Source organism: Penicillium longicatenatum (assembly GCF_028827895.1).
Source record: "Penicillium longicatenatum strain IBT 33135 chromosome Unknown contig_1_segment0_segment0, whole genome shotgun sequence".
Lineage (NCBI taxonomy): Eukaryota > Fungi > Ascomycota > Eurotiomycetes > Eurotiales > Aspergillaceae > Penicillium > Penicillium longicatenatum.
The window spans coordinates 3,211,152-3,227,411 of NW_026643119.1; the positions used below are offsets into that span (position 1 = coordinate 3,211,152).

Consider the following 16,260-nt stretch of genomic DNA (forward strand, 5'->3'; position numbering starts at 1 on the left):
TATGGATCCTGTTGAATGCTTTCAAATTTTCAGTATATACGTATGTAAATCTGGTAATATCTTTACAAAGGGACTCTATACCAGTAGGTGACGCGTGAAGATCAATCAGAACTGGAAACAGGAAGAGTGAGCTTGGATACCCCAGTCGCAATAGTGATAGTATGCGTCTGAGGAACAATCTTGTTACTTCGCAAACGATCCTCTTCGGTTCCCAGGTTTCGTGCAAACATCGGGAATGAGCCACCAGCGATAATCAATCGAACCCGCTTACCGGCTTTGAATCTATGAGCGCAGTCTGCCAGGTCCAGAAGCAGTGGCTGGGACATGTCACGCTTCGGGTCGAGCGCCTTGTACAGCTCGGTGACGTTACGAGAGACGCCATTTTCATCGACCTCGCTAAGCCGCAGAAACAGATCTGCAAAGGGTGGGTCACTTGCATGCGAAATCTGGACGGATGGGGTGCCGAGAACCTCCATGTCCTCGGGGAGAGGCTTGCTAGTGAATGCTAGAACATCCGATCTAGTTGCGTAGATACTGTCATCGACTCGCCCACTGGAGCTCATCTGATTACCGCCTATGCTGGGAGTCGGGTTTCGAGGATCGAAGACAAATGATGCAGGGGATGCATCTTGTACAGGTATCTCCGAGTCGAGACCGATGGATTCTTGGAGATACAGCGTCTTTGGCTCAGTATTCGGGGGCCATGTAGGCATCGACCGCCATTCTTCTGCGCCGGTGACATAAATGCGAGCTCGAGACCGCCCGTACTTTCCTTCCTTGGCGAGATGCTGCGCGAAGAAATCTAGGATCTCGGGTATGGAACGCAGACCGCATCCTTGGACATGATTCCAGGGACCGACAATAAGATTGACGTCTACACCCCTTTCAAACAGACGTTTATATTGGTACAAAGTCTGTGTCTCAAAGGGATCGTACCATCCACCCACTAGCAGTATGGGTATATTGATACGCTCAAGAGAAGCGTGGTGCCGTCTAGTACTCCAGTATGTACCCTCAACATCTGGCTGTTTCAAGTAATCGAACAGCCAAGGAGCCTTGCTTTTGAAGTAGGTTTGCAGACTAGCCTCTAGTGGTAAGGCTTGTACAGCCTTCTCCAGCTCCTTTGATGCCAAGAAGCTAAGACCAGGTAACTTCGACAATGCCTCAAGAAAGCTCCCGCGCTCCTCGGGTCCACGAGACATCATATCACTCCATATAGCACGATCCAGCCGAAAAGATCCAGTACCCCAGGCATGGAATGCCTGATCATGAGGTCCAACGGGTATAACAGCAGCAACGCAATCCGCAGGCGGATCGGCCAAAAGCGCCCACTGACTATATCCTAGATACGATGCTCCCATCGTAGCAAACGTTCCAGTATACCACGGCTGCTGCCGCATCCATTTGACAATGTCTTGACTGTCGCTCGCCTCATTTAATCCGGGAGTGAAGGTTCCTTCTGAGCCGAAGGTACCACGGGTGCTAACGAACAGGACTCGGTAGCCACGAGCGGCGAAGACACGCGCATTGAGAAATGATATCCCTTGGCCTCGACCGTAGCAGCATTGGACCATGATTAGGCCAGACGGCTCTTGGTCGGCAGGTAATTCTGGGTTGAAGAAGTCGGCTGCAAGCTTCACCCCGTCTGACATGGGAATTTGGACGGCTTGTGTTGTGTAGCTGCATTTTTCTGGACCCGCACCTACATATCGTGATCCAATGTAGTCAATGGTGACCGTTGCGAAGCCACGTTTTACAGGCTGTTTCGTCATTTTGATCTTGGGTGAAGTCTGCAGGCAGGTAGTGCTGCTTCTTCGCAAATTGGCAGTGTTGCGACTGATATCTCAACAGGCACACTTCACGTATGACTGTGACACTGATACAAGTTGAATTATGTTTGTGAGAGATCCAAGTGACCCCGTAGTTGACTGTCTGACCTGACGCGTGGACTTCGCAAGGGCGGGAGAATGTAAGCACTGAACCCCGGGGCCTGGACTGTTGCCCCGCACGCCGTCCCACTCTTTCAAGTTTAACTGTTCTTCTTCTTCTTTGCAGGCACTTTGGGACAGCATATGGTAACTGAATGCTACTTTGGGGAATGTTAAGTGTCTTTTGGTCCAAATGTTGAACGTTCAATTTGTTTCTGCGAAATTTCGTTTCATGCGTCACGCATCTATCACCGGAACGTGTAATGTACTGTACCATGTTTGAAGATGCTATGCATAGAAAGCCTCAATTTTTGAAGGTTGCATATAAATTCCACATGGTAGACAAACCGTGCAGTACAGTCAATCTAGAAGGTACCAGGTACACTGCCAGACAAGTAGAGCCTCGCTGCATTCCTTATCTTGGATGCCCATGGTTCCATATTGTTGATATAGGACATGACGTCACACTATCTGCCCCTGTTGTCATCACGTGTATTTTACATCCTTGCCTCTTAACCCCCGCCCATCTAGACCTTCATCTTTGAATATGCATGAGCCGCTGGTGTCGAGGCTATTGCCACTTGTGCAGAAAACACGGCGGCCAGTATGGGCCATATCACCACTCCGGTGCTCGCATCATCCCCGCACCAATGACATTAAACCCCGGATACCTCGGCTGGTTTTACAGAGAGGAGCTACATTCACCAGCCAAAGATTGAATGATAAACATGGCGTCAGTGTTGGCGTCAGTCTTCCAGACGAAATAACCGGACAAGCTTCCTTCAAGCAAGAAATCTTCGATCAATCCATTGCTCTCTCTCGAAGTCGTATGAATGACTCGACCGAGTTGAAGTGTGCACTTTTCAACGCAGATGGCTCCACCGCATTCAAGGAGACCCGTCTCACCAAAGCTGAAGTGGCTCAACAGTATGGAATCAATGGTCGGGACTTACGGAATGCCGATCTCGTTTCCGAGGGTATCCCGCATATACTAGTCCGGCCGTCCGCGATATTTATTAGCGTTTTCACCCTTCGTCTGCTAATCCAGTGTGATCGAGCTCTACTCTTCCTTCTCGGTTCCGAAACGGATGGTGTGAAAATGCAAGATGTGTTCGAACATAATTTACATAGCAGAGTGCGCACCGAAAAGGGATCTGGATTTACGCCTAATCTTCCATTTGAACTACGCGTTGTAGATGCAGCTTTAGCATCCGTGACTGCAATCCTTGAGGCTGAGCACTTGATCCTCCGCGGCGCGGTCGAGAAGCGTCTTGAAGATTCTAAACAGGAAGATGTCGTCCACTTGGCTCTACGTGAATTGCTAGAACATGGGAAGAAATTGGCCACCATTGAGCAACGGGCTCGTCAAGTCCGCTCTGCCCTGCAAGAGCTACTAAATAATGACGAAGATCTCGCAACTATGTATTTGACTGATCGCCAGGCTGGGAAGCCACACGCCATTGCAGACCACCAAGAAGTCGAATACCTGTTGGAGGCATATTATAAGAATGCGGATGCGATTGCTGAGTCTGCCGGTGCGCTTGTGGAAGAGGTAAACCGTACTGCAAGAGCCATCAAGTCAATATTGGATGTCCGGCGAAACCAGATCATGATCTTCGAAGCCCACCTCGAGATTTGGATGCTAGGGTTTGCTGTTTCGACTTTTGTGGCTGGCCTCATTGGAATGAACGTGGTCAATTACATGGAAGAAAGCCCATATGCATTCGTATGGCTCTCATCCGGATGCATAGTAGCCACCCTACTCATCTCGAGAATTGGCATGTCGAAGCTTAGGAAGTTTCGGAAAATGCAGCTCTAGAGGTGTCTGACTCCGGGATTCAAGCTGAATCTACGCGGTTTACTGTGATATACGACGTGGAAGTTTAATGTACGCCAGATTACATCAGTCAATTGCAATTTAGAGACAATAATCAATACACATAGACGAAGAAGCGCACCAATGCCCAAGCTGGACTATCCAACGGTCATCAGGTCCGGATTATCACCAATAGTGTTCTCCAAAGCCCAAACACTCGATTCCAAATGACCAGAGTGGATACAAAAGCTTGCTCATGCTTTGATAAATTGCCGTTTAAGCAGAGATATCGCAAGGCAGAGAGCCACAGCAGTATCCATGGCCAGCACTGAAGGCGCCCTCAAAGTCAATGTTATGGCATCCATCACTGGTTCGCCACATGAGAGCCTCGAAGTTGTATCCTCCAGAGCTGGTCTCGTAGAAGCTGATAGAGCGTGTTAGCCGTGCTTTGCAGATAGTCCAAATCGTTACTTACTCGATAGAGCATTCAGAGCTAGCACAGCCATTGAATCCTCCGCGGAGAGTTCCAGAATAAGTAGAGCCAGTGTTGTAGTCGGTGAGATAGATGATTTGGAAAGTACCGCCCTCGTTGGCCTCGTAGGCAGAGGCAGCCATTTGGCCGTAGAAGGCGCTGGCTTGGCCGACAAGAGCAGCGGCAGTCAGGAACAGAGGGAACTGCATTTTGAAGATTGGAGGCTGAGTTGGACTGTTGGGCTGTTGTTTGAGAGGAGTTGAGTGTGATGATATCTTCAATTGAGAGAGGGATGGTCTGTATTTATGTGTTTTCTGTTGGATAGAGGCAGTGATATTGGAGATGCCATGAGCATGTGTGGATGAGACACAATGAACGCTATTTTCTTACTGCATACTTCTTTGAAACTAAACACCGTAGTTTGAGGGCCAAAATACGATGTGTAGGCTACGTCGCGTAAGGCTTCATATGGCAAAACAACTGGATTTGAGGGTTTGAAGACCCAACACCACGGAAAGAAGACTTTGACCAGCGAGCCCGAATACATAAAACATTGCCTTACTGGCATTTTCTTCCCTTTTTTTCAGTCAATCGATTTCGTTACAGTAGCGTACTCAGAGGTCTTGCTGCGAGATCGAAGGGTCGGTGAAGCGCTTACTTCTTATCGAGGACTTGGCTATATTTTGGAACATTTGAAGCCACATTTGAAGCCCTGAAAGCAGCCACTATTTTAGTATCCAATCGACACGGGGAAATATTCTCGTGGGTAAGTGATCCGGCTAAATATGGGGTGCGAACTCCCAAAGAGAAGATGCATCGACACCAGATCCTGCAAGCCACCCAGCCTAGTATTCCGCTAGTTATAAGTTAGTAAAGCCAAGCAACTGTGAAGTCCATCATGAGGATTGTTTAATTGGCATTAAGGGTCGAATTGAATATTACAGAAAACAATAGTGGACTTGAACTCAATTTTTCCACTTAAGCTCATCGTATACGAGCACGCATTCTTGGAAATGGGTGAATGAAGCTTAGCAGGTTATACCTCGTATTCACTACTAGACGTGCATATTCCTCCGTCTTGGCCCTGCGGGAGGGTACCATCAGATTAATTATTCAGTGACCCAATCTTGCATAAGGCCCTGCTTATGACGGGCCGGCAGTTCATGCAGGGTCATCTTGCGGGGGCGTGCCCGTAAGCGACCTCCGAGGTCAGACATTTTCACTTGGCATTTTTGATTACAATATCATTCAGGTATATAATCAATTTGATTATGAGTATAGACGCTTATACGGGGACAGTGTAAGAATATTCGAAGTCGGAGACTACAGAATAGATTTACTTCCATGAGACATTCCCGTCGGAGGTATTACTGGCGATCAGGTACGTTTGTCATATCAACAGGGGTTGAAGCTTGGCGAATTAAACTCCCTAAAAAAGGTTAGCTCCCTTGAGATGTTAATGAGGTGAGCGCTTAGGCAGATAAGCAGTCGCATGCAGTGTCTGAGTCAGTGCTGACATTTACTAGTTAGATTATAGACCACATGAGTTCATGCCAATTACTGATCCTGCCGGAATACTAATAATAGAGACTACTATAAACTAGTCTCTTCATATTTGGCCTTAGATTGGAATAGTCAATCTGGCGAATAGGTACGCAACTTTGTCACGTTGTAGCCCAAGAGTACAGCGCGGACCAGATTCACCATCGGCTGTCCAGTATGAATTCTTCACATCCAGGGATGTATCAAGCACCCACAAGAATCGTATGGGAGCCTCCACGAGTTGAAATCAAAGTATAGCCATCTCCGCCCGTCGCAATAGGACCGAAAGTGGGCACATCGGCCGTCCGTCTCAGCTCCTCCCCATCCATAACAACGCGATCGCTTTTGAATCCCGTAGTAGGTACACAAATGACCCCACTAGTACCCTCCGGTGCTTCGATCCAAAGGCCAAAAGTCCCATTATCATGCTTCCTCCAAGAAACCCAAAGAGGACCCTGCGGGGTTGCAACTTCCCCCTAGCCCACGTGAGATCGCCACCATCAATCACTGGACAGATCTGCCAGGTCTTGAAGGCCGGGCCGGTAGGCCGAACACCGAGGACGTAGTTCGTCATCAGCGGCACGATACCTGTTGACCACCCGTGAGCCATGGATGTAAACCCTTCTTCATACGGTGATCCGTTAGGACCAATGCCCTCCCAGAATGTGATCTCCGGATCGTGGGCTGACATCCAGCCATATAGGCGCTTGATTTCATCGAATGCTGAGCTCGAAGCACCGGGCGTCGCGAAACGAGCTGCAAGCTCGAAATATGAAATGAATGCGTATACTCGCTCGGAGAACCCGGTGGATAGGAGGTCGTTATCGTAGAACGCATTGCCGTATGGTTTTGATGAAGCGTTCCCGTAGTAGTCAAGTAGACTTGTGGCTAAAGATGCATTCACTGAGCCTGATAGCACGGCTAGTCCATTTCCATCCTGGGCGTGCACATTGCAAATTGTATTTGCTGGTTGGTTTGGACAGGGTCCTCCGTCGAAGAATGCGCCTACGGCTGGATCCCAATTTCTGACCAGGAGATTTTCGCTCACGGCCGAGGCGCGAGAGGCCCAGGCCTGGCTGTCTCCTGAATTTCCCAGAATGGTGGCGAGTTGAGCGGCTAATTTCAACGCGTGGGCGTACAGAGCGTTGTAGTAAGTTATGATGCCGGAGCGAGGAAGAAACGCGTAATCTCCATATCCGTTGGTCTTGTTGAGGAGACCGCCGCTGTATGTGAGATTCTGGCCATAATAGTCATCTAATGTCTTTTTCATCACTTCATAATACTGGGTTGCGAAGTCTGTATCCCCAGTATACATGACGAGATCTGCTGTGCATACAACCCACCACATCGGATAATCATACAAATCCAGTGTGTAGTTATTGCTACCCATAAAATCAGAAAATATTGCAGGTCGCGAATGAAGAATTGACTCACATGCTAGCAGGTGAAATCCATCCATCAGACCGTTGGTGATTCGCCAAATCAGCCAGTATGTTGCGGGTTGCGTCAGGATTGTCGTGCGACAAGTACGTTGTGAGTGCGGCAACAGCCAGGTCCCCGACATATGGGTCTCGGTCTCTCTTGGCACCATCGAAAAGAACTTCCTTACCTTCCAAAGTGGGCGAGGCCGAGTCCCGGGGGTCTGTCTCATTGGCGAAGAATACATCGGTACCCATGTCGGCGGTATACACGCCGTCGTACCACCATTGAGTAAGGTCTTCATCAGAACACTCGAACCATCCGGTGAAGGTATCGGGTGTTCCCAGATAAGCAGACCATTCCAAACCAATGCTCGAGATGGATACAGATCCGTAGGGCTGGGTATAAGGGGCATCGCTTTCGAGTGCATCGAGCCAGATTTTCACATATCGAAAGCCGTGAACACCATCGGAGCACACTTTATCATCGTTCTGACAGCCAGTGTAATCCTTCCAGGTATACTTTCTATTGGCGACAGCAACCTGCGCATGTTTAGCTTATTCTAAAGATGAACTAGTTTCCATTTCTATGCATACCTGATCAGTGCCGTTTGTGAGCTTCTGACCCTGGATATTTTTGTTAGTGTGTTTAAAGAAACTTTTCTCTTCCAAAATTAATTCAACTCACTGCGGCCATGTTATCAGATCTGGTAAAGTCGCTGACATTGGTCAAATACTGCAGGGTTTCAGAAAAAGCCAGCTTCAACCCAGGAAGCCCTTCAGATGAATTGGAAGATCCAGCGAACGTGATTGTCGCAATGCCGACAACGTTCTGCCCAAAATCGACAACCAGAGTGGGAATACTGGTTTCTCCCTCATTGTGTGTCAAGATGGTCGGCGAGCCGTTCCAACCAAGTAAGCCATCAGGATTGGTGACATTGCCAGTGGTATGGGCAGACATGATACTCTGAGGCTTCAGTAAAGAGCTGCTTGGGGAACGAACATATTTGTGCCATGAATTATTTCCAAAGACATCCTCTCGAGGCTTGAAGACAGCAGTACCAGACACGGTATGTGCTGCGAGGGCTACCAAGGCCGCACATTTCAGAAAAGTGGCCATTTTCGATCATATACCGGACATTCATACCAAGGACAAGAAATTGCCTGAATATAAGCATTGTTCAAGACGGGGAAGTCGGTCTGTGCCGACACCACAATGCAACGTTGCGTATAAAGTTTATAAACAACGCGGACCCGGGATAATTCAAACCGAGGCTCTGGGGTATTAGTGCTAGTGAAATGAATGTCAAGATGCTGACTAGTCCATGACGCAAGGTTGATTCTCCAAGGTTACTGAGAGATCTGTCTGAGTCTCATCTCCAAATGCGCCTGCGCACTGACAGATGAAAGAGGCTCAGTCAGCAACCAGGTAGAGCTCCGCATTGATCTCTACCCTTCCGAGTTCATGCTCAGTCAGATATGGACTAGGAACTAAAGCAATTCCGCTGAACCTATGCACCTCGAATCGACCCCGCAAACGATTATGCCGATCATGATTGTGCTCATTCCCTAGGGCATTCAACCCCTCAATCTAGTACATACCAGCGTAGGTTTTCGGGGATCATGAATTGATTTGAAGCCCTGTATATGATCATGGTGAACTAATATTTTGATAATGACGCGCCCTGCAAATCCAAATGAAGGCATAGGCAATGATTTCGATAAATTCCACCATAAGAGATAGAGATAGACCAATAAGTATAAATTCAAAAGCAGTGTTGATGAATCTGTCCATATTTTTCAGGGTAATGGATCAACCCAGCTGCTAGTGCAAAAAACAAGAAATTTGTAAAATCATCAAGTCATGAAAGGTATGTCCACATTCTGGACCTCAACCAAATAAAGTAACAGAAAGGGTATAAAGCATAGATTATATGCCAATTAGTCCAGCCGCTTGTACAGCTTAGCCTTGGTCGAGGAAGAAGGCCCCGCACAGCAAGCACTCTGAGCTGCCTCGGGATGGAGAATGGACTTGTTGAAGGCTTGGGCAGATTGTGGGACGTCCAAGGCAGGGTTCTTAGTAAAGAAGCCATCGGGTTTCAGCATGACACTAACGCGCTCCATGGGCATGACAGGGAAGTCTTCGATGCGAGGGTTGTGAGTAAGACCGAAGGTATGCCAGAGCACCACATCCTCGTTCTCGGTATTGTCTTTGCGCTGCACCCAAGTCTCGACACCTTCGGCGCGTCGGCTCTGGTTGGTAAACTCTCCCGCAGCATACAGTTCGTCATCCTGGTACTTGGTGACCCAAATAGGCTTCGTGCCAAATTCAGCTCGACGGTAGCCCAGGGAGTTCTTGCTCACCAGCAGCATCTGACTCGGTGCAGTCTGGAGCTTATAAGAGACCGGCTTATGAGTGATAGGGTTAGTGATGTTATCGTTGCGAATCTTGAACACGCGGTGGCGGTCAACACTGGTGTTCGCAGAGCCAGAGGTGTTCAGCACAGTAGGCTCGGTGGTGTATCCAACCAGCCATGGATTGTTCTCGTCTTCGGGCATAGGCACACTGTCTTCATAATAGACCGTGTTCTTGAACCCGTCGATGGCGGGGTCGATCCGGAAGGAAAACATGTGTTGATGGAAAGGAGCCATCACTCCAGGCCCCACATTGGTGCCCCAGGGAACAGTCTGACCATTCTCATTGTCAAATGGAACTGTCGAGAGAATTCCAGTGGCGCGAACCTCTAATTCGATATTGCCGGCCTGGTCAAAGATGTATGCAAAAATGTACTCATAGTTGGCAACTGTACAGATCATCTGTAGAACCAACTGCCGATTGCGCACAACTGTAGCAGCCCCGGACCGGTAATTCGTATGCTTATGTTGCAATCCATTATCCTGTTCGTGCATGCAAATGACGTTCTTCAAATGCACCGGATTGCCTTTGCAGTCATTGCGGTAGCCATCGAAGTACTTAATATGACCCAGACAGTCGCATCCGAGAGACAGCTGGTTGGCATTCATACCAAAGCCAGTGTCACCGACATCAAATGCTTGCTTGCGGTGGTACGGTGCACGGGGATCTGAGAAAATATGAGCAACAAATATGGAAGATAAACAATATCCAATGACCCACCTCCATATGGTACCGTCATCTCCGACATAGCCAGGCGGTAGAAGACATTTCGATTATCATATGTGATGTTATAAATGACCAAGCCTTCTCGAATGTTAAATCCAACACGGAAGCGCCATTTCTGCCAATAGACAGAGTTGCCTTCTGCTGTATAAGACGGGCCCTCGGGTTGTTGTACAATATAGGGCTTTAGGTCGGTGCGAACAGGTTCATCGAGAATATCATGGGCGTACTGAATTGCCTTGACAGGCTTCCAAGGCTGGGTCTGCTGGGTTTCGTGGCCCGCTTCACCGGGGAGATAATCCATTCGGACAAGCTCGTGGGTAAGGCCGTCAAACACAGGTGAGAACTTGCATGGCAAAGAGTAGTGGTTGTGCTGGGGGTGATCCACCGAAACTAAGTACATGAAGCATTGAAATAGTCGCCGTGTCTCACTCTCATTATCGGTGCCGTACATCCAAGGGTCATTGCAAACTGTCACACCAGGAGGAAGCTGCAATTTCTCGATCTCGGCAAGCACCGCAGGGTGTTTCATGCACAATGCCTCGATTTCCACCACCTCATCCACGTCAATCGGTCCCTGAAAGTGAAATTTGTCAGACCCAAGGAACCACCCGCGAACCAACCAGAAACATGAAAAATGAAAAATTTCAAATCATACCTGCACCTCGCGTGGAAGCTCTTTTGCATAGACAACAGAACGCGCATCGGCATTCAGAATGGCCTTGTAGAATGCGCCGGTGTCTAGGCGATGGAATAGAGTGTAAAGCAGGCGGGCAGGTGCCTTGGGCAGTGGTCGTCGCAATCGCTCGGCCTCGATGTATGGCACAACATCTTTCTTGATGGGTTCGTTAACGTCAATCCGCTTGTAGCGCAGAGGTACCCCGGGGAAAGTTGCCTCAAGAATGCGCACGGCAATCTTGATTTCCTCCGGTGTGATAGGGTCAAACGGGTGGGATCCGGTCACCATAATCGCATAAGAAAGGTCTGGCACTGAGAGAGAAAATTTATAGAGAGGGAAAATGGGCAGTAGATAGTCACACGAGGGCAAGACTGCAATGGATATGGGGTAGTAAGAGGGGAAGGCCGAGGCGATTATAAATGTCGTGGATCTTATCAGTTTGACTGCGAGGTCTGGTTGGACTTGCCTGATCAGGTAAGGCCCTGGACGATGATTGTGGAGCGATGTCCACTAACCGCCGACAATGTTGTACAGCAGATTTGTCGACAGGGTCCATGCGATCAGCGGTCTGTAGTACTTGTGATGTATAGATCCAATTACAAATTAGTTCCAATCTAAAGCATAAATGTGCATGAATCCCTGGAATGAAACCAATGCAAAAACACAAAACCCCCAATCACAGATAAGGGTCACGTGCCGCGCGAGATTGCCCCGATCGGGTAAGGGTCGCCCCTCTACGTTTCCTATCAATTCGCGGGGAAACTGTCAATTTGTGTTGACTATCGCCAACCATGACGGCGTTTGCGACCAAAGTTACAGATACGGGCTGGGGTCAGTCACCATCGGTGGTTTCAGGTACTTTCGCTCCCCAAAAGAAGGTCCGAACTCGGCAAACTGGGACCGCATGGACGCGCTCAGGTTGCCTAACCTGTAAAAAGCGTCGCAAGGGCTGTGATAAGGCTAAACCTAGGTAGTAGCATCCACTGGCTCTTTGTATACTGAATTTATTGACACATGGACTAGTTGCAACAATTGCATCAAACAAGGCCGTATATGCGAGGGCTATGGCTCTGTCTGGGCGGAGCCATTAGGCCCGTCCGCGCAGGTTTTCAAGCCTATAGAGTCATTCGATTCCACTAACCCGCCGAAATCGAGGCCAAAAAATGCATCATCAACGTCGCTACTCGTGTCGCCATCACTGTCGCCACTGTCTGACGCACGGCTAGACGCACAGTCATCTGTCTCTATATCTCCGAGTGCATCTATTCCTTCATCGCCTCGACATTGGTCATGTGCGAGTGATGCACCCCAGAAATACGATCAAAATGAGCAAACCACCGAGGAAGCTGTGAACTCGCGAGAATCACTGGCAGTGGTTCCACGACCTCGCAATTATATCAGTCACTTATCAGATCACGAGTCGCACTATCTCCAATATCACGTTCAACAAGGCTCCCGCCTTCTCGCGAATCTCGAAAGCGATGATAATCCTCTTCGGTCATTGCTCATTCCTCGAGCAATGTCATCCCCCCTTCTTATGAGAGCCGTGTGCGCAGTCTCTGCACTTCACCTTGCAAATCGTTCCCAGTGTTTCAGCGCGCAAACTGCTTCAGCAACTTTCTACGGCAGAACCCTTAACGGGATTCGGTCAGTGCTAGTTGAATCCTCGCCCGAAGCACTATCGGACAATGCAATGCTCGCAGTTGGTCTTCTTTGTAAATACGAAATTGTTCGAGGCAGCGTCAAGCAATGGGTTGTGCATCTCAACGCACTCCAGCGCTTGATTGCCACCCGCGGAGGCTTACACTCGATGGATCCAGATGCGGCACATTTCTTAAGAGGACTGTATGTTTGCTTAATTGGTATTTTTCCTCAGGACGTACTAACAAGATTTAGATATTTATATGCGTATAATATGGCGCGCATCAGCAATCGAAAAAGAATCACTGCTGCTGAGCCCTGTCCCGCAGATACAGACCTCGGCGCCCCCAGGCTTGATATCTACATCGGGTACACAGAGGAGATCCTTAAATTATGTGCACGCATTGCAGAACTGCCATCACTAGCAGGCGACCTAGTATCTCTACGTCTGGCAATAGCCTCCATGTATGTCGAAATCTCCACCAGTCCCATCTCACCTGACAGAGAAGAGAGCCAATACTAATCGCCTTCTAGAAATGGATCACTCCTTACCTGGTCCCATACTTCCATCCCTTATATAATTCCCCAGGGCCTTAAACCCGCATCCCTCACCCGCCTCCAACTTGTGGCCGAATGTTTCCGCGACGCAGGATTCATCTACCTGCACTCAATTCTCGAACACATGAGTCTAAGATCGATAGAAAAAAGGGCTTCTGCAAATCTATACTACACAGAATGGGCACCCCTCATCTTCACGCCAAAATCCGTTGCCGTTCACCGTTGCCTTGCGCGCGTGGAAACTTTCCCGCTAGACGACCATTGCGAGTACTCAGCACTCACATTCCCGCTATTTATTGCGGGCGCTGAAAGTGATGTACTCGCACACCGGCGCCTTGTTGTCCAGTCGCTTGCTAAGCTACAGAATAATTTTGGAATTGGTAATGTCAAACGGGCAGAGGAGGTACTTGGGATTTTGTGGGCAAGAAAGGATGCCAATGCACTCGATGATATTATCCTTGGAGAGCCAAATATAAATATGAATGCCCAAAGTGCGCATTGGTTGGATATCTTGGAGGAGTTGCAGTGGGAGTTGATTCTCGCATAACATATTGTATATATTTTTTCCGTGTACTATACTTGCTACTTTTTGTATGATATCAAAGCGAAAAACAAACGGACTATACCAGCATCAATCCTGGCATTGTTGGGTATTTGATATTTGAACGTTCAAAGCAAGCTTCATAGCAAACCAATAAGCAGCAAGCTTCAAAGATAAAAGAGCAAAATGGAAACTTCGTTCATGAAGACACATCAAAGGTCCGGACTTGGTCAACTCAGCCCCATATTCACCTCGTCGCTTAATCCGAATTCGCGCTCTGCTCTTTCCGTCCCATCCGCCGCCCGAGTTGCCCACCGGTCAAGGTGGTCTTGTTCCTCGCGTAAACTTGAACTATCAGTCGTTGCCACACTGCCTTCTCGAGCATGGGACCTGCGAGATCCTTGAATACTGATGGGGCGTGATGATGCAGATCTTGAACTCACTGTCCCTTCGGTATTCGCTCCAGTAGAGCGGCCAGCATCGGGTGACCCATCACTTCCGGCACTATCTTTCTCCTTGCCGCTGAACCAACGTCGGCGGCGATTTTTGAGTGGGGTGGATGATGAGAGGCTGATGCGGTCTGCATCAACTTCTTTCCCACTGTCTCCTTGCTCTCCGTCTTGTGTTTCTTGTTCGAGTGCGTGTGCGAGGTTGGTTATAGTTTCTTCGGAGGTATTTTGACCATCCTTATCTACGTCGACCAGCTCTGCATCGCGGAACCATTTGCGTCGACGTGTGTATCTATCCCAGCCATCTTGGCCGCGGCGTCCATCATTCCACTGGAGTTGGTTAGAAAGAGAAAGACTGGCATACAAAAACAAAATTGGAGCTAAGTACCTTATTGTCATAGTAGATCCATCCTTCACTGGCGGCTTTAGTCTCTGACTTGCTGGTGGTGTCTGCGCCTTCAACGCGCCACTCAGTCCCTGTCACCCATCGCCATTTTGCATCGCCTGTTCGGACGTCTGGCAGTTCAAATGAGTCCTTCGCCGGAACGGGATTTAAGTGCTCATCTGTCCAGGCGCTACGCTCCGATGGGAAAAGCGAGTAGGTCCACCCGATGCCGAGCCAACGCCGTTGGTTCTCGTATACAACGAACGTGAATCGAACCCCACCGGAGTCTTTACGACGTTTGGTCGAGATATTGATTCCCATACCCTGGGCTTGGGATTTTTGAGAGTTGCTTGGGGGCTCTGTGATCGACAATCCGGTGACAATGGCGCAGAGCCGACGTACAAGACGAGATCTCCATAGAATGACGCGCGAGACTCGCGCGGGCCGCGAGTGGTAGGTTAGGACGACAGTGCCAACAGTTATGATGATACGGCGCGTAGTAATCAGGTAGAATGGGGGGAGAGTCAACGCGATCCAGACAGGTGTGACAAGAAGAATGCGAACAAATAAGGCTGTCAGTGCAGGTCGAGTTGTCGCCGACGTTGCCGTCCGTTGTGTGGATAAGAAATCGGTGAGATCTAAAAGGGGCTCCAGGAGAATGTTGCATCGCGTGGTCAATGTGCGCAACGTCTCAACGATATCATCCAAGCTCTTCTGGTGGCGGGTGGTACTGTCCGCTGATGGGCTGCGTTGGTGCTTCTCACCCGTTGTGATCGTTGATGACAGAGGTGAATACCGTCGTCCATACATACCCAGAATCAGCCCAACTACAACGAGTATAGGACCGGCCCAGAGAATGATGGCGTCACTGTACAACACTACTGCCCAGAAGGTGGCTACGAGCAAGAAGCTCTGCCATGGATCTCCTGTGGTCCATGTTATAAGGCCCACGAATTTATTGAGCGGGAGGAGGAAAGGATGTGAGTAGGCTAGAGCTCGGGTTATTGAGGGTGGCGTAGCCACCAGAAGTGGTGACTTTCGATGCACGATGATGCTGGAACGCTGTCGCGACGTCAAGGCCGAGCCAGCGATGGTAGAGGGAGTGAAAGCAGCGACGGTTGGCGGTTGGGAGTCAGGATGGCCATGATCCTGGGCGATAGTTGAGGGTGCCATGGAATCTATCCACGGGAGATCTTCTGTAGTCGCATGAGCATGGCAGATGAGCATATGGGGCTATATAGCTTCTAGCTCGCCTGGTCAGGCAGCCAAAATCATGTTGGAACTTACCGAGAGCTGCCATCCAATTACGAGGGCTTCATGGAGGAAGGGTATGTGCCGCCGATCGGCAGGCAGGCGTCCATCGCTTATATAGCGTTTGTTGAGAATCGAGGTTCGTTCGGTCCAGGATGATCTGCGGGGAGTCGGGGACATGTGACTGTGGGTGCGTTGCATAACAGACGGAAATCAACGAGAATGACAAAGGAAAGTAAGATTTCCAGTATTCTAAAAAATTTATATAATTGCTACAATATTATTTCAGTTGCTTTCATATTTCTATTCCTATATGCATGGTACAATAGGCCATGTTGAGGTTGACACCATAGATCCAGCTCGACCTGCCGACGCTAAAACGCGCAGCCGAAATTTTCCCTTTCTTCCTCTCTTCAACTCCTTGTGATCTTCGCATTCGGC

At 49.0% G+C, this 16,260-nt stretch overlaps 7 protein-coding genes across 7 annotated transcripts; 2 read left to right on the forward strand and 5 right to left on the reverse strand.

The window, feature by feature from the left end:
• Nucleotides 1-101: 101 nt before the first annotated feature.
• Nucleotides 102-1,772, reverse strand: N7484_001958 (CocE/NonD family hydrolase; the record flags this gene model as incomplete). The annotated part of the gene is made up of 1 exon (XM_057112378.1): nt 102-1,772. The coding sequence occupies one exon, from the start codon at nt 1,770-1,772 to the stop codon at nt 102-104; it is 1,671 nt and encodes a 556-aa protein (XP_056977115.1).
• A 985-nt stretch (nt 1,773-2,757) lies between these two features.
• N7484_001959 (CorA family magnesium transporter) lies at nt 2,758-3,747 on the forward strand (the record flags this gene model as incomplete). The annotated part of the gene is made up of 1 exon (XM_057112379.1): nt 2,758-3,747. The coding sequence occupies one exon, from the start codon at nt 2,758-2,760 to the stop codon at nt 3,745-3,747; it is 990 nt and encodes a 329-aa protein (XP_056977116.1).
• Nucleotides 3,748-4,020: 273 nt separating this feature from the next.
• N7484_001960 (uncharacterized protein) lies at nt 4,021-4,425 on the reverse strand (the record flags this gene model as incomplete). Its single annotated transcript, XM_057112380.1, has 2 exons — nt 4,021-4,168; nt 4,220-4,425. The coding sequence occupies 2 exons, from the start codon at nt 4,423-4,425 to the stop codon at nt 4,021-4,023; spliced, it is 354 nt and encodes a 117-aa protein (XP_056977117.1).
• Nucleotides 4,426-5,961: 1,536 nt separating this feature from the next.
• N7484_001961 (uncharacterized protein) lies at nt 5,962-8,296 on the reverse strand (the record flags this gene model as incomplete). The annotated part of the gene is made up of 5 exons (XM_057112381.1): nt 5,962-6,234; nt 6,267-7,140; nt 7,193-7,719; nt 7,774-7,803; nt 7,865-8,296. 5 exons carry the CDS (start codon nt 8,294-8,296, stop codon nt 5,962-5,964), a joined length of 2,136 nt encoding a protein of 711 aa, XP_056977118.1.
• Nucleotides 8,297-9,117: 821 nt separating this feature from the next.
• Nucleotides 9,118-11,282, reverse strand: N7484_001962 (uncharacterized protein; the record flags this gene model as incomplete). The annotated part of the gene is made up of 3 exons (XM_057112382.1): nt 9,118-10,259; nt 10,313-10,892; nt 10,974-11,282. The coding sequence occupies 3 exons, from the start codon at nt 11,280-11,282 to the stop codon at nt 9,118-9,120; spliced, it is 2,031 nt and encodes a 676-aa protein (XP_056977119.1).
• Nucleotides 11,283-11,785: 503 nt separating this feature from the next.
• N7484_001963 (Zn(II)2Cys6 transcription factor) lies at nt 11,786-13,740 on the forward strand (the record flags this gene model as incomplete). Its single annotated transcript, XM_057112383.1, has 4 exons — nt 11,786-11,964; nt 12,018-12,839; nt 12,891-13,100; nt 13,170-13,740. The coding sequence occupies 4 exons, from the start codon at nt 11,786-11,788 to the stop codon at nt 13,738-13,740; spliced, it is 1,782 nt and encodes a 593-aa protein (XP_056977120.1).
• Nucleotides 13,741-13,964: 224 nt separating this feature from the next.
• On the reverse strand, nt 13,965-15,795 carry N7484_001964 (PEX28-32 family peroxisomal membrane protein; the record flags this gene model as incomplete). Its single annotated transcript, XM_057112384.1, has 2 exons — nt 13,965-14,513; nt 14,572-15,795. The coding sequence occupies 2 exons, from the start codon at nt 15,793-15,795 to the stop codon at nt 13,965-13,967; spliced, it is 1,773 nt and encodes a 590-aa protein (XP_056977121.1).
• Between the last annotated feature and the right edge of the window lie 465 nt (nt 15,796-16,260).